A 24,188-nucleotide genomic window follows, 5' to 3' on the forward strand; every position below is an offset into this window, starting at 1 on the left:
TAAGTTCAACTTGCAGAATTTATTTTGCTATAAGATGCAAGTTTTAAAACCACAGTAATAGTTTTAATATGGTTGCAATAATTGCTTAGATTTTTCCAGGAAATGTGCCTTGTTCCAACTGATCATCCCATTTCTTTATCTAAAAGTACAAAATAACAAAAGTTATTTCACAGTAAATAATTAACGGATTCAGTAAAATTTGATTTTAAATTGATCACCTATCTATTTTCTTCAATAAATATAAAATGAAATGCTAAATGTGATCAATTTAAAGTATTAATTTAAAAATTTTAAAAAACTACTGGTTTAAACTGGTTAACAAATTAGCCAGTTTGATTTTTAACTCTATAAATGCAGATTATTGCATCACTTACCCATGAAATGGGGCAGATTGACTTGAACACCCTGTGATACCATTCACAGGGAGAAGCATCAACACCTTTTGCAGTCAATGCCTTGGTACAACGATGGAAATCTGTAAAACAATTGCAAATATAGCTTGGCTATAATTATCCAATCACATTCTCTCCTGCCCAGACTCAATTTTGAAATTGACTTTCCTCAATACAGGTGTCTCTCGCTTTTCGAACGTTCACTTTACGAAACCTCCCTGTTACGAAAGACCTACATTAGTTACCTGTTTTCGCTAACAGAAGGTGTTTTCACTGTTACGAAAAAAGGCAGCACGTGCCCCGAGCAGCAAAGCTCCTCCCCCGGAATTGCATTCTAGCCGGCATTGCTTATACATGTGCCTGTGAGCAGCCGTTTGCAAGATGAGTTCTATGGTATCAGAAAAGCCTAAAAGAGTTCGTAAGGGTGTTACACTTAGCGTAAAACTAGACATAATTAAGCGTTTTGATTGTGGTGAACGAAGTAAGGACAAAGTGAGTTTGGCTTGTGGAAGTTGACGAAGATGATGTTGAAGAGATTTTGGCATCCCATGACCAAGAACTGATAGATGAAGATCTGATGCAATTGGAAGAGGAAAGGATAAGAATCAAAACCGAATGCAGTAGCGAACGGACCGAAAGTGAAGTCGTCCAGGAACTGAACATGAAGCAACTGCATGAGATGACAGAAAAATGCGCGAGGCTAAGCAGTCAAGCATACTGTCATTTTTCAAGCCTTCCACATCAGTCACAGCAGAGGACGAACCCCGACCTTCGACATCGAGGCAGGCAGATATAGAAGAAGATGACCTGCCTGCCCTGATGGAAACAGACGATGATGAGATGACACCCCAGTGTACCACCACCCCAACCCCCGGGCCGCAGACCGATACTTCGCTGCAGAGAATGCAGCGGTAGCCGGGATGCACCCAGCAGATCCTTAAGAAAAAAAGCCGAAATAAACAAGCTAATTAATTACGTGCCGGGCAGCACCTAATTAATTAGCTTGTTTATTTCGGGTTTTTTCTTAAAGATGTGCTGGGTGCGTCCTGGCGACCGCTGCGTTCTTCGCGGATTGGTATCGGTCGGCGGCCTGGGGGTTGGGACCACTGCACCACCCCAACCTCCAACGACTCAGCCTAACAAACCATCATCAGTGTGCTCGATGCTGTCTTCCCAATTCCGGTAAGTGATACTACACTGTAGATACATTATTTCTACTTTATATAGGCTGTGTATTTTTATGTGTTATTTGGTATGATTTGGCAGCTTCATAGCTTAAAGGTTACTGGAGAGAATGTTTCTGCCGAGAGCGCTTGCATAAGATTTTCACTACAGAGAACAGTGCAGCAACGATTGTAGAAAAGTATTTCTACTTTATATAGGCTGTGTATTTATCATATCATTCCTGCTTTTACTATATGTTAGCTGTTATTTTAGGTTCTATGTGTTATTTGGTATGATTTGGTAGGTTATTTTTTGGGTCTGCGAACGCTCACAAATTTTTCCCATTTAAATAAATGGTAATTGCTTCTTCACTTTACGACATTCCGGCTTACAAACCATTTCATAGGAACGCCCTACCTTCTGATAGTGGGGGAAACCTGTATTATAAACATGTTGATGACACAAAGGTTGGGGGTGTTGAGGTTAGTGTGGAGGGCTGTCAGAAGTTATAGTGGGACATCGATTGGATGCAAAACTGGGCTGAGAAGTGGCAGATGAAATTCAACACGGATAAGTGTGAGGTGGTTCATTTTGGTAAGTCAAATATGATGGCACAATATAGTATTAATGGTAAGACTCTTGGCAGTGTGGAGGATCAGAGGAGTCTTGGGGTCTGAGTCCATAGGACACTCAAAGCTGCTGCGCAGGTTGAATCTGTGGGCAACAGTGTATTGGCCTTCATTAACCGTGGGATTGAGTTCAAGAGCCGAGAGGTAATGTTACAGCTATATAGGACCCTGGTCAGACCCCACTTGAAGTACTGTGCTCAATTCTGGTCACCTCACTACAGGAAGGATGTGGAAACTATAGAAAAGGTGCAGAGGAAATTTAAAAGGATGTTGCCTGGATTGGGGAGCATGCCTTACAAGAATAAGTTGAGTGAACTCGGCCTTTTCTCCTTGGAGTGACGGAGGATGAGAGGTGTATAAGATAATGAGAGGCATTGATCGTGTGGATAGTCAGAGGAATTTTCCCAGAGCTGAAATGGCTAACATGAGAATACACAGTTTTAAGGTGCTTGGAAGTTGGTACAGAGGGGTTGTCAGGGGCAAGATTTTTTTAAACGCGGAGGGTGGTAGGTGCATGGAATGGACTACAAGTGACTGTGGTGGAGGCAGATACAATAGGGTCTTTTAAGAGACTCCTGGATAAGGACATGGAGCTTAGAAAAATAGAGAGCTATGGATAACCCTAGGTAATTTCTAATGTAAGTACATGTTCGGCACAGCATTGTGGGCGCTGTAGGTTTTCTATGTTTCATGTTTTAAAAAACTGTCTATTATATGACACCTTGTCAAAAAAAGCCTTGCTAAGTTCAACAAAGGCTATTACAAATTGCCCAGTCTTAGATGATTCATCTTCAAAAGCAGATCTCCTAAACAAATCCAAGCTGACAGTTCTTCAAGAATCTATATTTCCTATGTAGATTGATATTAATGGTACAGTTATGCTATTGACAAGATTTTTTTTCAATAATTTGTCCTCCAGCAGTATAAGGCTGACCTATAGTTAAGAAGTGAACCCCTTTCTTTTGAATAAAAATAGTTCTGCAATTGTAGTTGTCCAATCCCTCACACCATACCAGAAGGGATTGGAAATTGAAGCTCAGGGCCTCTGTTCCTTCCCTTAACAAAATTTTATATGGACTCGATTTACCTACTCATAAAAATACAATACTCTTGAAATTTTACCCATGCATATTCTATAATTTAAAATTGATGCAGTACCTACTCATTGGTATTTCTTTCTTTCACACTCTAAATACTTTGATTTCCAGGGGCCTTTGGATTTGAGTTCCACTCTTCACCTGACTTCTATTTGCCCTAAAAACCTGCTATCTCTGCCTCAAATGCTTGTTGCTACTGTAAGACTCAAAAAAACTCAAGTAACTGCTTCCAGACTACTTTGGTAAATTATATTAGACGGCCTTCTCCAGACTGAACTTTACCTACTTATTTCTTTCCAATAACAATCTACCTAAATGACCAAACTTTCTCCCATAATGGTCTCTTATTAGATTCCCCCCCCCCCCGGTTTCACTCATTAAAGCTTCCACAACAGCCTCTCCTTCAACTGAACACTCCACACTAAGTTCTAAATGTAAGAAGTTGGTGTTATAACACCAATTTTACTCCAGTTAATTGGCATGGCCAAAAATGCCTTTTATTCCTTCCCATTAGTACTGTACTCAGAAATCTGCCTACATCTCTTCTCACTCCCTTTGCCATTTTACTTGGAGGAGGGTAGATATCATGGGGCAAATTCATTTACTACTTGCGACACACACACAATACTGGAGGAACTCAACAGATCAGGCAGCACCTATGGATAATGGATGTTTTTGCCAGAGCATACAAGCTCCTGGGACTTGATCTAAACATCAAGAAAATCCAAGTCTTGCACCAACCTGCTCCAGATCAAGCTCCTCACCCTCCAATTACCAAATTCACAATATCTCCCTGCAGAACACTGATCATTTCCCGTATCTTGGCAGCGTACTTTCTCCAAGAGCCAAGATTGACCTTGAAATAAATAGCAGAATACGCTGTGCAAGTGGAGCTTTTGCCAGGCTGAGAAACAGCGTTTCTGAAGATCAGGATATCAAGACCAACACTAAGCTTCTGGTCTATTAGTCAAGTCAAGTTTATTGTCATCTCGACCATAAGCTGCTGGTACAGTACACAGTAAAAATGAAACAACATTCCTCCAGGACCATGGTGCTACATGAAACAACACAAAACTACACTAGACTATGTATAAAGTTATAGTCCTTCGCTCCTGCTACATGGACAATATACACTTAAAATCCCTAGAAACTATCAACAAAGATGCCTCCGAAAGATTCTGAGAGTTAGCTAGAAGAACAGGTGTACTAAATTCAGCATCCTGGAGGAAGCGAACTAACTCCATAGCTACAATTGTGACTCAACACCAATTGAGATGGGTCAGCCCCATCATCCATATGTCTGACTCCCGCCTCCCGAAACAACTTCTGTTTGACCAACTCAAGTATGCAAAGTGCACTCCTGGAGGGCAGAAAAACGGTTCAAGGACAATATCAAGACCTACCTGAGGAAGTGCCACATCAACCTGAATGGATGGAAGAAGTTAGCACAGGATAGGAAAAGCTGGAGAACGGCTGTCTATGAGGGCACTGCACAACTCAAAGAATACCTCCACTGTGCCGCTAAGACTAAGCGGCTTCAATGTAAGGACAGGCTGGGAAATGCCCAACCAGCTATATCTTTCAGCACTTCAATGACCTACACCTGCCAACACTGAATAGGACTTGTGGATCACGGATCAGCCTCTTCAGTCATCTCAAGACCCACAAGTGACCAAATCAACCACAAGAATTATACTCGACTACAAGGGATCACTCTTAATGATGATGACTGATGGAAAAGAGTAAACAACTGACATTTCGGGCCGAGACCCTTCATCAGGACTGATCCTGGCCAGGAGTCCTGATGAAAGGTCTTGACTGAAACGTTGCTTGTTTGCTATTTTCCATTGATGTTGCCTGAATTGCTGAGTTCCTCTAGCGTTTTTTGTGTGCGGCTTGGATGTTATTACTTCCTCATTTCAATTAATAATCCCTGATGGTCAATAATTAATTAACTAATGCCCCAATCGCCCTACTCTCACTAATTTGAAAACCAAACAGGAAATGTGTTTTTCTTGACTTTTTAAAACAATGTTTCTGTACATACTACTTTCTCCCATGTATTCTCAATTTGTTTGTCTTGCATGATACATTAAACAATACACTTTTGTTGTCTAGTTTCTTCCCAAACTTAATTAAACTTCCAAACATGCCCATGTTAGAGAGGATGCTGATTAGTGTATTCAGTTCTAAAATAGGAATGCTGCTATAACTATGTCCCTCAAAAATGAAACAAAAGTCAAGCTGTTCTCCCAATATTTCAAATTAAGAAAAATAGTGAATCAAATTAAATATTTAAGACTGAAAAATTATGATGAATTCCAATCCCTGTTTTGAACAGAAGCTCAATTGTTTGTTGCATTACTTTGATGAATACATAAAATTCTTTTGATGGTTTAACATTATTAATGTTTCCATCCATATTTCAAACTAATTTAGCCACCTCCTAACATAAGTAGCAAATTTCCCAAGATGGCACCATTGAGGGTTTGACCCATCCGACTTCTACGGCTCCTAGCTCCCTTGGAACCAGTCCCATTCCCCATGAGAGCCCCTCCTGCAGCATCTCTCTACTTGGGTAATATATACATTATCCTCCTATTTCTATGCTCAGTATTGCAATCATCATCATCATCAGGTGCCATGCGCAGTTTGAGCTTTGACTGCCATGGCCCACACACTCCTGTTTCGAGTCAAGTGGATCAATTCATTGGTATTCATTTCCAGTTCTCTGGCTGCTGTCTCCATCATCATTTGTCTTTGTCTTCCTCTTGCTTTCTTCCCTTCAATCTTTCCCATAATTACTGTGCATTCTAACTCCTAATCACAAGTTACGTTGCCTTTTCATGATCTCATACATTATTTCTCTTTTTGTGTTTGCTCTGTTCATGACATCCTCATTAGATATTTGTTTCGTCCATGATATTCTTTGCATCCTCCTCAAAAACCACATCTCTGCTGCTACAATTCGTTTCCTCATGTTACTAGATATTGTCCAACATTCTGAGCCATATAACATAACTGGATAAACATAACATTTCAGTACTCTGAGGTGGGTTGTCAGGCCTAGTTTAGTATTGGTCGGTACACTCTTCATTCTCATAAAGGTGTCTTTTGCCATCCCTGTTCTTCTTTTGATGTTCATGTCGCACCTGCCATCTGAAGTCACCCAGCTTCCGAAGTAGCAGAAGTTCTGTACTTGTTTTATGTCTTCCCCATTTATTCTAAGCCTGCAAATAGGATTCTCCTTCTTTTTGGATATCACCATACATTCTGTCTTTTTGCAATTGATAGATAGACCCATTTTTGCACTTTCTTCAACAATTATGTCAATAAAGTTTTGTAGTTCTTCCTCCATACTTGCAATTAACAATGTCATCTGCATATCTGAAATTATTGATGTTTTCACCACCAACTTTGATTCCCAAGATGTCTCTTATTTTTTGTAATATTGTTTCACTGTACACATTAAAAAAAATCAGGGGAGAAAACACACCCTTGTCTAACGCCTCTCTTGATTTTTGTAAACTGACTCACTTCTCCATCTATTCTTACAGCTGCATTTTATTCCCAGTACAGATTTCTGATTAGGCGGGGGTCTTTTGAATCTAGATCTAGAGTTTTCTGTAATATTTCAAATAACTTATTGTGCTTCACTTTATCAAATGCTTTTGTGTCGTCCATTAAACAAACAAATCTTTTTGCACTTGAATAGCTCGTTCTGATGGTATCCTTAGCATCAACAGTGCATTTCTTGTACCTTTGTCTTTCACAAAACCATTGTTCTTTACCTATTTCAGCTTGTATCTTACTTTTAGCTCTTGTCAACAAAATTCTTATAAGTATCTAGGTTTCTGATTCTTTCATTTTTTAAGTTTTACTTTTACATGACATACTACTGGGTTATGGTCATTATTACAGTCTGCACCTGGATATGTTTTGCAATGAGCCACTGAGTTTCTAAATCTTTGGTTTATAGTAATAAAGTCAATTTGATTTCTAGTGTTATCAGCCGGACTTTTCCAGGTCCACAAGCATCTTGGATGGTTTTTAAAGTAGGTATTCATAATAACCTGATTATTCATCTTGCACCATTCTACCCATTTCTTATCTCTTTCATTTCTTTCCCCTAGTCCAAATTTTCCTATGGTATTTCCATCAGCATCTTGTCCTACTTTAGCATTTAGATCCCACATGACAATAACAATACCTTGAGATTTGCATCCATTCTTTGCTTGTTCAAGATCTTCATAGAATTTGTCTATATCCTCATTTCTTCTATCTGTTGTTGGTGCATATACCTGTATAATTGCTAAATCAAATGGTTGTCCTCTGAATCTAACAAGGAGCACTCTTTCTGATATTGCCCAATGTCCTAAAACACTTTTTGCCATGTTTTCATCCATAAGCATTCCTACTCCATTATTATGGGATGTTCCACAAGAATAATTTAGCGTTTTATTTCTATTCTGACATGTTCCAGCACCTATCCAACGAACTTCGCTAATTCCCATGATGTTAATCTTTAGTCTTTCCATTTCATTTATCACATTGTCCAATCTTCCTGCTTGATATCGGGCTTTTACATTCCAAGTGGCAACAATTTTCTTTTGTGTTACTTGAATTTTATGAGCAGTAGCTTGGTGATGGTTGGGGATCCCCTGCTGACCAGAATCAACCCTACCAAGCGAAGCATCCTCAGAATTGTCCTGAAGATGCTCTTGACGCTGTTGTTGTGTGATACACGTCAAGCTTGACCTCGATTTTCTTAGCAAATTGCAATGGTGGTTTGCTATTGCCTACCGTTGGGCAAACTAAAGAAATCACCATTTCTCTTCCCAAATGTTCATCTGCCTGTACCATAGCCGTTGACATTTGAGGTCCTAGCTCATCCGCCTTCTCCGTCATAAGTTCAGTTACTGAACCTGCCGGATCTGCCGTTGGCCTTCGCTCGTATCCTGAGCAGGAACCCTTACAGGTGCTACCGTTCCGGGTCAGAGCGGCCCTGGGAGCAATGAATGACTAAGGGGTAACTCCACTTTCCCCAAAGCTCTGAAAGTCCCCAGTCAGAGCCTCATCACCGGTTGCAGTTTAGAGTCATATCCAGGACAGAGTACTGCAATACAGTATTGTTAAACAGCTATGAAATCATTTTACCTTCAAGTAGTTGTTTCCTGACCATTTTAAGTTATTTTGTAACTTAATAAAGTAGACCTTTTGCAAGAAGTGACATCAAATGTAGCCTATTTTGTTCTCACCATAACTACATTATGAACTCTACTGCCAAAATCTTCTCCCACGGATATTTCTTGGTTCTATTTGCTGAGTTTCACACATCTTATTTTGATGTACATATTAATCTTTGTGAGCTCCCTAAAATCTGCCTACAGGACCCAATTTCTTCCTTCCACTTAACTCAACAGATCATGAGCTCTAGCTCTACCTCACTCCCTGTCCAAATGCAACCCTCTATCCTTACAAATTCTCAACTTCACAAAATGTTTTGCAGCCACTGTAAGATCCCTAACCCTATTACAAGAGGAAGAAATCATCCTAGAATCGCATTTGCAGCCACTCCCTTAATTATAGAATCACTTTTGCTTTCCTGTTCTTCCTCATTTACTGTACACCTGAACTATCTATACTGGCATGGATTTTGCATTCATTCTGAGCAAAGTGTAGGTATGGGACTCCTTGATTGCTTGTTGGTTACCTACTCTCTGACTGTCTGCAAGTGAGAGGTGTCCACTTCTTGAAAAATCCTCTCTTCTAATGCCTAACCTAGTGAATAGATTACATTGATATCAACTGCTATTGAAAGTTCAAAGCCAAAACCTTGGACACACAATGGATTCCAGTTAAGTGGGACACATCAGGACCAGTACATTTTGGCCCAATTAAGCTGCTGCCCCAATTATTCAAGATTCATAGAAATAGCTTTAAAAAAAGACAAACTACCGCTTAACTGAGTTACAGGTACTGTATTTAAATGAAATTCAGAACAAATTAGAATACTTCCAATATTACTACAGTATTATAAAACAGTTCCTAATAATTATTGCGGAATCCATGAAGTGTACACTGCCGTGTTCTTTTGATTGCCTATAAATGAACAAACTCCAGTGCACACACCTAGTGCAGATAATGGATTGCCTTCATTGCCTTCCTGCATATAGTGTCAAAACTCACTGCTTTTTAATTTGGCATCGGTTGGCCTAAATAAATAACAAATATACGCAACTGGTGCTATTTAAATCTGATCGCTCCAAGCTTGATGTAGTGTCTAACGACCACATAAGTGCACATGACTGAGGCTAGTTAGAAACTGTTGGATCCTCCAAATCTTCATTTTCATTGTAACAAACAAGATTATTGTAGATACATTCAAATTCTTCATAGTTCCTAATTTGCTGAAGTACCGAAGTTGTTTCATTTTCACTCCCAGCAGTTTATGACATCTCCAAGCCTGAATGCTTGAAATCACAGTGAGCAAAACAGTTCTGAATTGTCTTACTGCTTATTTCAAGCCAGCTATCAGTGACAAAAATAACTGATTTTTGAACACAGACAGATGCAACTGACAATATTTAAAAACTGTTTGCTCTAAGCATGATGTGGTGTCTAACGGCCACAGTACGTACACACAACTGATGCTAGTTAGAGGTTGTTCAGCAACAGTCTCCTGTCCCAATTCAGCAGCATAGTGAATGGTGAGAGGTCCTGGTAGAGTCAATGTGGAGATGATGTTTCTTACGGTGGGAGAGTCTAAGACCAGAGGACACAGCTTCAGAACAGATCCTTTTAAAAGATCTTATCCTTTTAGAACGGAGATGAGGAGAATATTTTTAGCCAGAGAGTGGTGAATCTGTGGAATTTGTTGCTACAGATAGCTGTGGAGGCCCAGTCTTTAAGAGTGCTAAGACAGAGGTTGATGGATTCCTGATTGGACAAGGCACGAGCAAATATAGGGAGAAGCCAGGAGACTGGGGCTGAGAGGAAAAATGAATCAGCCATGATGAAATGGCAGAACAGACTCAATGGGCCAAAGGACCTAATTCTGCTCCTATATCTTATGGTCTTCATTTACATTAGTTCACTCTGACATTTTAGAGTGCCTACTTATGCAGCAAAACCAGAGCATTTGAGGACAAATTGAATTTGTTAATTCAGGGCAAGTAAATATGCAAAAATACTCTTTTTGAAGCTCAATTAAAACAGATAACAGTGATTTCCTCTTCAGCTCCCGCATCATACATGCAAACTAAGAAATTTTATAACACAAGAGGCCCTCGAGTTGGGGTCGACCATGGACGTTGCGTCGCAGCTGTCTACGTGATTCACAAACCAGGGCAGTACCATATGGAGAGCAAGCTGTTGCCCATGTAGCAAGCTTCATCTCTTTGTGCACCTGATGAACCCAATGAGCAACAGAGACCAATACAGTTTGGCACCAGCAGCATCACAGGAGATGCCAGTGTTGAATTCAACATAGGACTGCCTTAAGGACTCCAACTCTGGACTTTTCCTCAGGGTTTACTCCCAAAGCCTTGGCCATGAGCAGGTAGAGCCCCAAGGCAGTGGAGGTTTGAGATCAGAATTTTCCTTCTCCCAGATGAAATGTCAACCAGGCTGACAAGCCCCATCTGACCAAAGCAACTGGCTTTATAGTGCCAGTAACTCGTCTTTGCCCCTTCTCCTATCAGTAGAAATAGTTTCGCTGGGGTTAGTAGCTAAGCCACACATGAAGCAAGGAGCTGGACTTGGTCGTCAGAGGCTATTTGAGATGCACGCCATAGAGAGCATTTACTAGGTAGTGGGAGCTTATTCCCACTGCCAACCTCGGCTGTAACAACCATAAGGAATCAGACACAGATGTTTATAAGAAGATGCAATGGGTATATGAGAAATGCAACTAAATTTCTTGGGAAAGGTGCTCAAGTAAAACAATTAGACACCTGTCACACAATACACAATGTATCATTTTCTCTTCTGGGTCTTTGTATGACAATTTGCTGTTCTACAGACCTAAACATGTAGAATGAGGTCCAACATATGATTGGTACCGTGATAAGGCCAAATTCAGTTCCAGTTAAAGAAGGTTACCAGTCATGGACACCAGCTGCACGTACGAAGGAATTTGCCCATCAAGCAATTTTCACAGACACAATATGCTTTCCATTAAAATCTCTAAATCCTCTGTGATCATAACCTCAATCGAGAGTAGCTAATCTAATCAACCAGTCTGCACTGGAATAAAAGCCTCACCACCAACTCATGGCAGGCTTCTCTTATGTGTCCCAATCAACACATTCCTGTGATTTATCTTCAAAACAGGAATGGTGTTTATTATGTTAATGGTACACGATGCATGGGCCTTATGCATAAGAGAGTTTTACAGCAAAGAGTTTCAAATAAAAATTCTATTGCCCCACTCCATAAACACATTATTAATTTAACATACTTTCCTGAGGCCAGTCAATTTCTAAGCTCAAGTCTCAACAGAACATTTTCTTACCAACATAATTTTGGAAGCAGTTCCTAGTTTGGTTTTGATTAGGAAACCTTGCATCAAAAGGAGCAGTCTTATAGTTCTTCAGCTTGTCATCAATGGTGTCTGCCATGGTGCCTGAAAAAAGATTTGAAAAAAAAATTTTACAGAACATATTTCTAAATTTTTTTTATCTGAAGAAGAATAAAGACAAAATGCCATCTGGATAACAGGATATCAAAAAGGCTCTGCACTTTCACTGAAGGAAGCTGCTACAGGTGTCTTTCTGCATGTCAAATTCAGTGGCCTGCTGCTAAGCCTCTCATTCCTCTTCACCTCTCATTTCTCTTTGAGTGTATCTAAACAGGAAGCCTAGATCACAGCCAGAGTAACTGCCACCAACATATGTGTAACACAAGGCAGGCAGTCACAGGTCCAGCTGATATTGGAGATCATTGTTCCTTTTGAATATTTTTTGAGTAAAGCCATCATGACAATTTACTAAGAAATAACATTAACGAAATGACAAAAACAAGATTCCCTCCAACCAGCAGATCATAACCATTTGAACGTTTAATGTATCTTAAGTATATGAAAGCAAAATAAGTCAAACTCCAGCTTAATAACGCGAACACGACGAAATCTGCAGATGCTAGAATTTCAAGCAACACACATAAAAATTGCTGGTGAATGCAGCTGACCAGACAGCATCTATAGGAAGCCGTACAGTTGACATTTCGGGCCGAGACCCTTCATCAGGACTAACTGAAAGGAGAGATAGTAAGAGATTTGAAAGTGGGAGGGGGAGGGGGAGGGGGAGATCCGAAATGATAGGAGAAGACAGGAGGCCTTATTCCGCTAGACGGAGCAGAGTGGTGGTAGAGGGGAACTGGTTAGGTCTGGAATCCAAAAGGAAGCGGAGAGCTTTAAGACCTTCCTGGTGGGGGATGGAAGTATATAGGGACTGGACATTACCACCACTCTGCTCCGTCTAGTGGAATTAGTCCTTACTCTTAATAATTTCTCCTTTGGTTCCTCCCACTTCCTCCAAACTAAAGGTGTAGCCATGGGCACCCATATGGGTCCCAGCTATGCCTGCCTTTGTGTTGGCTTTGTGGAACAATCCATGTTTCAAGCCTATACTGGTATCTGTCCCCCACTTTTCCTTCGCTACATCCACGACTGCATTGGCGCTGCTTCCTGCACGCACGCTGAGCTCGTTGACTTCATTAACTTTGCCTCCAACTTTCACCCTGCCCTCAAGTTTACCTGGTCCATTTCCAACACCTCCCTCCCCTTTCTTGATCTTTCTGTCTCTATCTCTGGAGACAGTTTATCTACTGATGTCTACTATAAGCCTACGGACTCTCACGGCTCTCAAACGCATCTCTCCCATTTCACGCACATCTGCTCTCACCCCATCCTCCCGCCACCCCACTAGGAATAGGGTTCCCCTTGTCCTCACCTACCACCCCACCAGCCTCCGGGTCCAACATATTATTCTCCGTAACTTCCGCCACCCCCAACGGGATCCCACCACTGAGCACATCTTTCCCTCCCCCACTCTGCTTTCCGCAGGGATCACTCCCTACGCAACTCCCTTGTCCATTCGTTCCCCCCCCCCATCCCTTCCCATCGATCTCCCTCCTGGCACTTATCCTTGTAAGTGGAACAAATGCTACACATGCCCTTACACTTCCTCCCTCACCACCATTCAGGGCCCCAGACAGTCCTTCCAGGTGAGGTGACACTTCACCTATGAGTCGCCTGGGGTGATATACTGCATCCGGTGCTCTTGATGCGGCCTTCTATATATCGGCGAGACCCGACGCAGGCTGGGAGACGGTTTCGCTGAACACCTACGCTCTGTCCGCCACAGAAAGCAGGATCTCCCAGTGGCCACCCATTTTAATTCCACGTCCCATTCCATTCTGATATGTCTATCCACAGCCTCCTCTACTGTAAAGATGAAGCCACACTCAGGTTGGAGGAAGAACACCTTATATTCCGTCTGGGTAGCCTCCAATCTAATGGCATGAACAGTGACTTCTTTAACTTCTGTTAATGCCCCACCTCCCCTTTGTACCCATTATTTTTTTTTCTCTCTCTCTCTCTCCTTTTTCTCCCTCTGTCCCTCTCATTATACCCCTTGCCCATCCCCTGGGCTTCCCCCCTCCCCCTTTCTTTCTCCCTAGGCCTCCTGTCCCATGATCCTCTCATATCCCTTTTGCTAATCACCTGTCCAGCTCTTGGCTCCATCCCTCCCCCTCCTGTCTTCTCCTATCATTTCAGATCTCTCCCTCCCCCTCCCCCTCCCACTTTCAAATCTCTTACTAGCTCTTCTTTCAGTTAGTCCTGACGAAGGGTCTCGGCCCAAAACGTTGACTGTACCTCTTCCTATAGATGCTGCCTGGCCTGCTGCGTTCACCAGCAATTTTTATGTGCCCAGCTTAATAAGTAATTATTTCAAAATACCATTACCCAGGATGTAAATACCTTCATTTGAATTCAAAACATGTTGAAAAATAAAAAATATGGGTAGTATAAATTTAACCAACACTTGACAATTCAAACATGAATCAATACATACAGTATTATCAAAGAAAGATCACTTTCTATTTTAGGGATTTGGAAGAAATAGATTCCAAGCTCTACTTTTATGTTATTTTTCTAGTACTTACGCAAAACCCCATCTGACTATAGAGCTCAAACACGAGAAAATCTGCAGATGCTGGAAATTCAAGCAACACACACAAAATACTGGTGGAACGTGTGCAGGCAGCGTTCCACCAGCATTTTGTGTGTGTGACTATAGAGCTAACTGCACCTCAAACTACATCGAATGCTCTGGTGTGTACACAGGTAACTGCAGTGATTATCAGCACTTTTACGAGGGTTCACTCTGTGAGTTTTGCACCAGCGATTTAGTAATGTTCCTCCCCATTTTAAATAAATGTAAACTGGCAGTCCTTTGAGGGTGAATTTTATTACATGATGGCTCAAAGCAGTTACGATTAATTGGATTCTGAGGCCGCGAAAGATTGGGCATAAATGTCTAGCCTTGCTCCTTTTTTTAAACCATTCATCAATTTCGTATGCACCATTCTTTGTGCATACGGTAGTTCCTGTTTACAGTTCGCTATTCGCGTATCAGTTTTAACACCCAGTGACTGGAATCTCTGGCGCCACCACCTGATTCATATGTCCACATAAGGTCATTTCCCCACAAGGAACAGGAATCATGATCTATTTCTTAATAATTTACCGTATAAACCATGAAATCAAATGCTCGATCAAAATCCCTCCTATTAGTTCGGAGCATGGCAGTTGTGAAAAGAACGGCATTCCGTTCCGCACTCTTTCAAAAAGCCAAAACACCAAGTGAATTTTAAGTTTTGTCAACACTTGCAGTAAGGTTGATTCGCAAAAAAAGATTTCATGTTTAAAAATTCCATCTAGTTTGAACCCGTCTTCCTTAACTCTTATCAGTAAAACTGCCGATTCATCCTAGCACTGTTGTAGTACGTTTCTAGGACACGCAAGGGCAAACTAAAATACGCAAATTAAAATTCCAGGATGGGATGGGTAATTCTGGACTATGGTCCTTGGGGCTATCCGGTTAACAGCCGAAGTGTGGGGCATCCCATTCCTCACGCTATTAGGTCGAGGGCCCCAATTTCTCAAGGTCATTGTTCAAGTACAACGGCAATCGATTGTCAAACACACGGCGCCACCCCCTATCCTCGAAAGGTGACCCGAGTGTCTCCCCGGGACTCAGTCCACCTACCCCACCAGGAGAAACATCAGAGCCACCCACTCCCACCCCGCCCTTCCACAGGGGAAACATCGCGAATCGTTGGACTCACGGCCGTCTCAGCTACAACGACTCGCCTTCACTTCCCTCCTCACCGCTGCTGCCCGACAACCAGCTATAGCTCCGTGCGCAATCGACAATACTGCATGACGGAGCAGGCGGGGTACGGAAAGGGCGGGGGTTGGGGTGAGGATGGAGGGCGCAGGGCACAGGGAAGGGGAGCAGCAGATGGTGGCGAGGGGAAAGGATGAAGGTCGACGGGGATGAGGGGAAGACAGGTGGCGAAGAGAGGGGGATGGCGAGTGGAAGGTTAGAGTGGGCGTACAGACCAGGTAGTCACTAACTCACGCACCTGCCGGTCTCAACTCCTGAGAGCGGTATCTTCCCCTGGCTTCAACTCGCTCTGCGTCAGTTCTCCGCCCCCGGCTGCCTACACTACGATCAAGTCCAAGCGCAAACCGGAAAAGGCGCGACGGCCGCAAGCCGCCTGGGACGCGAGATGGCGGCGGGCGCCACGTGCCGGACCGGTGCGCCGTCACCTTCCCACCAAAGCGGGGCTTGGCGGCGGCGGGAACAAAAAAACACCTTCAAGCCGTTGGTTGGTTTCAAGGAGCCCCGCACCGCACGTGGCCAACGGTGGGGTGGGGGGGGCCTCGAACTCTCCGACCCCACACCCAGACCGCCCGTCACCGGGGGCGCCCGCCAGGTGCCCACAGTTCCCTCTCACACAGTGGTATTTTGTGCCTAGTGTTAGCTGAAAATGAACCCGGAAAGGTCCGCAGATGATGGAAATCCAAGGCAACACACACACACACACAAAATGCTGGAGGAACTCAGCAGGTCGGGCAGCGTCTATGGCAATGAACAGATAGTCGACGTTTCGAGCCCAGACCCTTCTTCAGGACTGAAAAGGAAGGGAGGGGGGATAGACCAGAATAAGTTCATTTCCATAGCTGCTGTCTGACCTGCTGAGTTCCACCAGCATTTTGTGTGTGTTGTTTTGAAAATGAACCTCCCTCCCACCCAAAACCAAAACCATGAGCACCATTGCAAGTTAAGGATTCAAGCTTGTCAGCATCTTTGCTACCCATTCGCAGTCATGCTCCCATGTCCACAGGGCCAATTAAAACAAATCTATTTAGAGATACAGCACAGAACAGGCTCTTTTGACCCAGGGAGTGGAATTGCCCAGCAATTAACCCATTTAACCTAGTCTAATCTCAGGACAATTTACAATTACCTTGTCTCTTTTGGTCTCTGCATCACTGTAAATAAAACAGTGGGCGATATACCATTAAAGTTCACAGGCTTCCCAGCTATCTCAACCTCCTACCTCATCTGGAAGGATTCCCATCAATTTCTCTCATTTACTGTTCTGGCCGTGAGACTTTACACAGTAGTTTTTCTGGTTAAGTCTTTTTCCTTACCTGTACCCTTCCTTACACTGCAGTTGACAGGACTTCATCCGAGCCCTGATGCAAGGTTTCAACTGAAACAGATAATCCCACCTATGCTGATTGACCCAATAAATACCCCCAATAGATTGTTGCTCCAGATTCTGCAGTCTCATGTCTTGTTTCAACAGCTTGTTTCCAGGATGAAGGAGATGTCCTTTTTTAAAGAAGGGAGCTTCCCTTCCTCCACCATCAATTCTCTTCTCAAACACATCTCCCCCATTTCACACACATCTGCTCTTGCTCCATCCTCCTGCCACCCCACCAGGAATAGCGTTCCCCTTGTCCTCACCTACCACTCCACCAGCCTCTGGGTCCAACATATAATTCTCTGTAACTTCCGCCACCACTAAGCACATCTTTCCCTCCCCCCCCGCTTTCCGCAGGGATCGCTCCCTACGCAACTCCCTTGTCCATTCGTCCCCCCATCCCTCCCCACTGATCTCCCTCCTGGCGCTTATCCTTGTAAGCGGAACAAGTGCCATACATGCCCTTACACTTCCTCCCTCACTACCATTCAGGGCCCCATACAGTCCCTCCAGGTAAGGTGACACTTCACCTGTAAGTCGGCTGGGGTGATATACTGTGTCTGGTGCTCCCGATGCGGCCTTCTATATATTGGCGAGACCCGACGCAGACTGGGAAAACGCTTTGCTGAACACCTACACTCAGTCCGCCAGAGAAAGCAGGATCTCCCAGTGGCCACACATTTCAATTCCACCTCCCATTCCCATTCTGATGTCTATCCACGGCCTCCTCTACTGTCAAGATGAAGCCACACTCAGGTTGGAGGAACAACACCTTATATTCCGTCTGGGTAGCCTCCAACCTGATGGCATGAACATTGACTTCTCAGACTTCTGCTAATGCCCCACCTCCCCTTCGTACCCCATCCGTTATTTATTTATTTATATACACACATTCTTTTTCTCTCTCTCCTTTTTCTCCCTCTGTCCCTCTCACTATAGCCCTTGCCCATCCTCTGGGCTTCCCTCTCTCCCCCTTTTCTTTCTCCCTAGGCCTCCTGTCCCATAATCCTCTCATATTCCTTTTGCCAATCAAATGTCCAGCTCTTGGCTCCATCCCTCCCCCCTCCTGTCTTCTCCTATCATTTCGGATCTCCCCCTCCCCCTCCCACTTTCAAATCTCTTACCAACTTTTCTTTCAGTTAGTCCTGACGAAGGGTCTCGGCCCGAAACGTTGACTATACCTCTTCCTAGAGATGCTGCCTGGCCTGCTGCGTTCACCAGCAACTTTTATGTGTGCTTGTATTCCCTTTCCCACACTTTACTCTCTCTCCATCTCCTACTCAAAGCAAAGATAGGGTAGCCCTATCTACCCCTCCAACCTCCAGATTCAATGGACCAATTTCTGGCACATTCAATGAGATGCTACTAGCAATATTCCAAATGGACTGTTGCCTTCTTGACCTACACAGGCAGAACTGGACCAAATGGCCCCTTAAGCTTGCCCTATCATTTAATCATTGCTGCCCTTCCTCAGGCCTCAACCTCCTCTCATGAGCTGGTAAGCAAAACTACCACCTGTGTTGGAGACTTGCTCACTGCCTGTAACGTAATATGTGTTTTGAAACTGATTTCATTGCATTACTATGATTCATGAACACAAGGTCACAACACATTGAAAAAATAACCAAGTTATAAGAGAACAAGTTATTCAGCAGGATAAAACAGGAATTTATTATGAATCACATTTCTCTCACAGTATTTCTCATCTTTGATACAATACAAGAACACCATTGTAAAACATGAAAATAAGTTCAATCTGCCATTATATCTAAATATTATAACGTACCCAAACCATAAGCAGTTAATTTCAAAACACATTAAACTACATATGGTAAAATGAACGTTGATTAAAATCAGTGTAGCGTTTTGGAGTACATACAAAGAAAACCACACAGCACAAAGTAATAATATTGTCACATTCTCAAGGTAACTGGTACTCTGCACATACAAGGTCACCAATGAAGAAATACAGTTTTGAAATTTTAGTACTTTAGTAATGTGAACTTCTGTTTCATCTAAAATTAAGTTTTCTATCTTTGTATTAATTCATCTGCCTACAAAGGTAGGTTGGATTAAATTGGCAATCTGTTTTTGGCATGTTTAATTTAATGATTTTTAATCAGTGAATGCGCAAAATGTTGACATCTGTGTAATCAATTTGTGTCATTGCCTAACACAAAAGAAGTTAAGATTGCAAGTATGTAATACAAAATAAGCAGTGAGAATACACATCAATAAATTAGTCATACAGATACAATATATCAACCATTTTGTAAATATATATAATCATCAACTAGTACTCTTTGGAGGCATTTAAAACTTAATTAGAATATTGAGTTTATCAATTTAAAACCTGAAGCATAAAGTTCATGCCGATAGCAACAATTCATTTTGCTGTGATCATTAAACTGAATTTTTATTTACACCAACATCCGGTTGCTCATGAAAGAAGAAACAAAAAGTGGCCTTTTTCATGACTTCAGGAAATTGTACAGTGCTTATAGCCCATGAATTATTTCCGAAATCCGGTCACTACTGTAATATTGCAAATAAGGCAGCAAATTTATATAGCAAACTTCCAGAAACAAGGACAAAGTAACTTAAAAATACCCAAATTATCTATTTTATTCCTTGAAGAATAAATATTGGCAAGTACATCAGGGTGAACGGCTCTGCTTCCTAGAAATGTCACGGTATATTTTAATTCAAGAAATCCAATTCAACATTGCATCCAAAAAACGCATTAGTCACTGGAGTCAATCTACTGTACTAGACTGAATGATATGGTTCTGGCTCTGAAATGAGTCTTAAACTATAACCTTATGACTCAGACAAAAGTCTGACAGCCAACCAAGGCAGAAAAATTACTGTGCATTGTTTTTGCAACTTCAGCCATTAGTTTTTTCTTGTAATTTGTATATTGAAGTATTATAGATCTTTTCCCACATATTAAAATAACCTGCTCAATACTGGCAATCAATAACTTAAGGCCATTTGGCATATCTTCAGCCACAGCTGCAGAAATATTTTATTGGTGAAGATGGCACATTGACACAATATAATCACAAATCAGAGCTTCTTGATTTCCCAGTGTTTTTTTTTAATAAATTAATTGACCTGTTTTAAAATGGAAACTTATTTTCTCCACAACTCTTTTCAAAAGTGCACTGAAGCTTCTTTGCTCAGCCAGGTTTCTTCATTAATAAAGATCTAGGAGGAGCAATAAGTTTGTAATTAAATGCAATTAAAATGCTTCTTTATATTGTAGTTAGCATAATTTTAAACAAAGCACCATATAACCATATACAAATTATAATACAGAGCAAGGTTCACAGTATTCATCATCGATTGCCTGATAGAAACCCTGTTCTTAAAGTCAGATTTTGTGAATGTCATTTTTGGGTACCCTTAAGTCTTAAAAATGATGCAATTTGTAAAAAGATACTTTTCAGAATGTCAAAACAATTTAAAGTAAAAATAAATCCTAGCAAATCCATCAACGTGCATTTTCTGTCATTTTTTTTCCAAATCTGGGATGATCATATGTAGTGGTTTGAAATCACCTACCTATCTATATTTGACTTGAGCACATAAAAGGTTACATTTTATATAATTACAACTCCCTAAATTATTTTGGTCTAAAATTGGAGTGCAACAATACATGGAAGCAGTAAGCAAAATACATTGTTCCAAGTCATCTTTATCTTACATTCCTCTGGCATCATACAAATACAGTGCATTCCAGTTAATTGATCCATCAGTTAATCGGCGCAGCCGCTTATTTGGAACAACTCTTAAAGGACAAACACTAACCAAGAAATAACCAGCATTCCCTTCGTTTATTTGGGACGCTTAGTTGGGACAGGACGCTGTTGCTGAGCAGTTTCTAACTAGCATCAGTCACATGAACTCTATGGCTATTAGACACTACACTGTGCTTAGAGTCACTGATAGTTGGAGAGAAATAAGCAGCAAGACAATTATGACTTATTTTGCTCACTGCAGTTTCAAGCGTTCAGGCTTGGAGATGTGAGAAATGGCTGGGAGTGAAAATGAAATGATTTTGCTACTTCAACAAGTTAGGAACTACAAAGAATTTGAAGATATTGACAATAATCCTGAATTTTACAATGAAAATGAAGGTTTAGAGGATGCAATCATCAAAAGCATTATATGAAGGCAGTCCATTATCTGTACTAGGCGTCCGTGCTAATTTTGCTCATTTACAGTCACTCAAAAGAACATGGCAGTGTGTTAAATGTCATATCTGATGATCACCATGAAATCTGTGCGAAGAGTTTTTAATGCGGAAAAGCTGTTGTACTGGGACAGTTCCACTCTCTTGACCTTGGAAGTCCAGGTCCAGTGGTACAAGTAGTCATCACAAAATGGGGTCTTCTTTGGTTGCAGTGAATAACCATGACTTTGTCAGTGCCTTATCACGTCCTTCACTCTCCATGAAGCATTGCAAAAATGCCTGCTTGGACATTGGATCTCATCTGCTCTGTCTGCTGGAGCTGACTTCACGCACTAGGACAGGAATGTCGCTCTTTCACTGGGGTGTGAAGCCCACTGGCTACCCTCACCTGGTTTAGCCTGCCTGTTGAAGCAGTCTACTGGGGTGTGGCCACTGTCGCATGCAAACAGAAATTTGGAGCTACAGGTGAGAGTTAAGTGTCCGATGGGGACCAAAGGTGATTGAGTTGTCCCAGAGCGGACATGACAATTCCCTTCACCACAGGTAATGTTCCCCCGCCCCCAGACATTCCATACATGGCAGCAAACACTGGATGAATTCCTCCATCGATAACAATGAGGAGCTAATGCATAATTTTATAGTTGTGTTCTAATTTGTTCTTCATTTCATTTAAATATATAATTTGTTACTCAGTTAAACAGTAGTGTGTCTTTTTTATACCTTTTTAATATTTCCGTGAAATCCTGGCTAATTGGGACAGTCATTTAATTGGGTCAATACGTACTGGTCCTGAGGTGTGTCAATTAACTAGAATTCACCGTCTACCGGAAAATGCAATTCTTCAACACACTTCTAACTTCAAACATTACCTGTCCCTTACATCCTAACCCTTATTTTCTATTCTTCAACCTTTACACTTCACTTTCTACAGACCTTTTCTATCCCCACTTTCTATTCATTCCTTGCCTCCCCAAGGATGAGTAGAAAGTGATCCTTATGTGAACTACTTTAGTAAATGTGCATGGTTTTAAATGAAAACCAGAGGTCAGTAGTGGAACCCATATTATTGCCACAATATTTACAAATTGAACCAGTGTCCAAACTAAAAGTTCAAAAAGTGCATTAAGTCCTCTCATTTAAAAAATTGTTTGAAATCCCTTTGGAAGAATTTTGGCTTTAAGTGTTGGCTATTGGGATTTTGTGGACATAACTCCATAATGACCCCATTTGATTTGAATGATTACATATGATTTTAGTTTCTTTAATACAATGGGTATTAATTTTGAAAAGGGGCATTGAGTTTCTTCTCTAATGTACTCTTGCAAATATATTGAGTTATATTTGAAAATCCTTATTGAAAGTGCAGACTTACCATTGCCAGATTCCAATGTATACAAAGAAGACCCTAAAACCAATTCCACTCAGGTGTAAGATTTACTTAACTTTGTATATCTTTTTTTAAAAAGAAATAATTGTATATCTACAAGCAATTGGCAATCAGGTGGAAATTAGCAGCAGTATTATTTTCAACCCCTAATTTCCCATGATCATATATACGAATTCTATTAGAATTCACACTGAAGAAACAATTATTTAGAATATAACTTAAGTACTAATTAAAATATTGAAAAGATTCTAAAGCTGCCAGATAATTAGGATTGTGTACACTGCTCTAACAAAGCAATATCTTATTTTATTTGCATTCACAGTTAAATAAAATACACACAACTTCAGGAGAGACTTTTTAAATTAAAGGCCTTCTGATTTGGGACTATTATTATTTCTGCATGTGAACAGCATTTTATTTTACAAATCAAAACAAGTTTTTAATTTGTAAGTTAAAATCCTTGTATTGGATTAATAGATGTTAGCAAGTTTGCTCCATGCAATACATTGATGAACTGTATATTACAGCCCACTGCAATAAATGTTATGTTTTTCATGAGGGTGGGTGAAGATCCTCATTTATTGCTATCATTATAACTCTGCATTACTTTACCACATCATTATTTTACAATATGAAGAATATTGAAATGCACATTAAATATCAGGTCAAACTTCAGAGCTTTTGGTTAGCAAGAGATGAAAAAATTTGCAGTAAATAAACCTTCAATGATTTTACAATTTACCATTAGCTGCTGTATCTCATTCTGTAAAAATATTCTTTAAGTTCATCATCACCAAAGTCATCATGTCCTTTCTTTAGACGTCTAACCCTGCTCACACTGATGATGTCTTTCAGTTTTTGTTTGATTATCTTCAAAGGTCCTGGTTTGTTTCCCAAAGGCTGCCCCAACAACAGTACACTCCCTGCATGTCTGTTTGGTTCAAATAAGGCAGCTGGAATAAAAAAATAGGGATATTAGTAATTTTTTTTTAAGAACATTAATTTTTTTTCACTATCTGATAAAGAGTAAAAACAATAAATTACCACTAGCTATGTATTTTATGTTATCAATAGATTCTGGCATAGTTCCAGAGGACTGGAAAATCGGAAATGTAGGAAAAAGAAAGGAAACTATAGGCCAGTTAGTCTGACCTCAGTGGTTGAGAAGATGTTGGAGTTAATTGTTAAGGATGAGGTTTTGGAGTACTTGGAGGCACGTGATAAAGTAGGTCCAAGTCAGCATGGTTTCCTCAAGAGAAAATCGTGCCTGACAAATCTGTTGGAATTCTTTGAGGAAATAACAAGCAAGATAGACATAGATGTTGTGCACTTGGATTTCAGAAGGCCTTTGGCAGGTGCTGCACATGAGGCTGCTTAGCAAGAAAATTGCCCATGGTATTACAGGAAATATATTAGCATGAATAGAGTATTGGCTGATTGGCAGAAGGCAATGAGTGGGCATATAGGACAATTGCCAGTGACTAGTGGTGTTCTGCAGGAGTTGGTGTTGGGACTGCTTTTTATATTGTATACTAA

General features: G+C 41.2%; 2 protein-coding genes across 5 annotated transcripts in view; both read right to left on the reverse strand.

Moving 5' to 3' along the window:
* Nucleotides 1-16,140, reverse strand: LOC140203418 (cytochrome c oxidase subunit 6B1-like). 2 transcript variants are annotated; one of them, XM_072269480.1, is made up of 4 exons: nt 15,937-16,140; nt 11,798-11,908; nt 375-475; nt 1-139 (listed from the first exon to the last, which is right to left on the reverse strand). In XM_072269480.1, the coding sequence occupies exons 2-4, from the start codon at nt 11,901-11,903 to the stop codon at nt 86-88; spliced, it is 261 nt and encodes an 86-aa protein (XP_072125581.1). In that variant the 5' UTR covers nt 11,904-11,908; nt 15,937-16,140; the 3' UTR covers nt 1-85. The 2 variants fall into 2 exon arrangements, with proteins under 2 accessions (XP_072125581.1, XP_072125582.1); XM_072269481.1 differs by lacking the exon at nt 15,937-16,140 and adding an exon at nt 15,637-15,864.
* Nucleotides 16,141-18,711: 2,571 nt separating this feature from the next.
* The window catches only part of fam234a (family with sequence similarity 234 member A), a 37,360-nt gene continuing 31,883 nt past the window's right edge, over nt 18,712-24,188 (reverse strand). For 2 of the 3 annotated variants that reach the window (XM_072268554.1, XM_072268552.1), the window contains exons 12-13: nt 23,395-23,605; nt 18,712-20,277 (exon numbers count right to left, since the gene is read on the reverse strand). In XM_072268554.1, the coding sequence (XP_072124655.1) occupies nt 23,397-23,605 (209 nt within the window). In that variant the 3' untranslated portion in view covers nt 18,712-20,277; nt 23,395-23,396. Of the gene's footprint in view, nt 20,278-22,141; nt 23,606-24,188 lie in introns of those variants that run through there. The other variant, XM_072268553.1, reaches the window with a different exon arrangement.

This window comes from Mobula birostris, chromosome 9 (genome assembly GCF_030028105.1).
Source record: "Mobula birostris isolate sMobBir1 chromosome 9, sMobBir1.hap1, whole genome shotgun sequence".
Lineage (NCBI taxonomy): Eukaryota > Metazoa > Chordata > Chondrichthyes > Myliobatiformes > Myliobatidae > Mobula > Mobula birostris.

Coding starts and splice junctions, on each gene's coding strand:
- LOC140203418 (XM_072269480.1), bottom strand. CDS start 11,903: ATGGCAGACACCATTGATGACAAGCTGAAGAACTATAAGACTGCTCCT. Junction 476..11,797: donor CTGCTTCCAAAATTATGTTG/GTAAGAAAATGT, acceptor ATTGTTTTACAG/ATTTCCATCGTTGTACCAAG. Junction 140..374: donor CAATCTGCCCCATTTCATGG/GTAAGTGATGCA, acceptor TTGTACTTTTAG/ATAAAGAAATGGGATGATCA.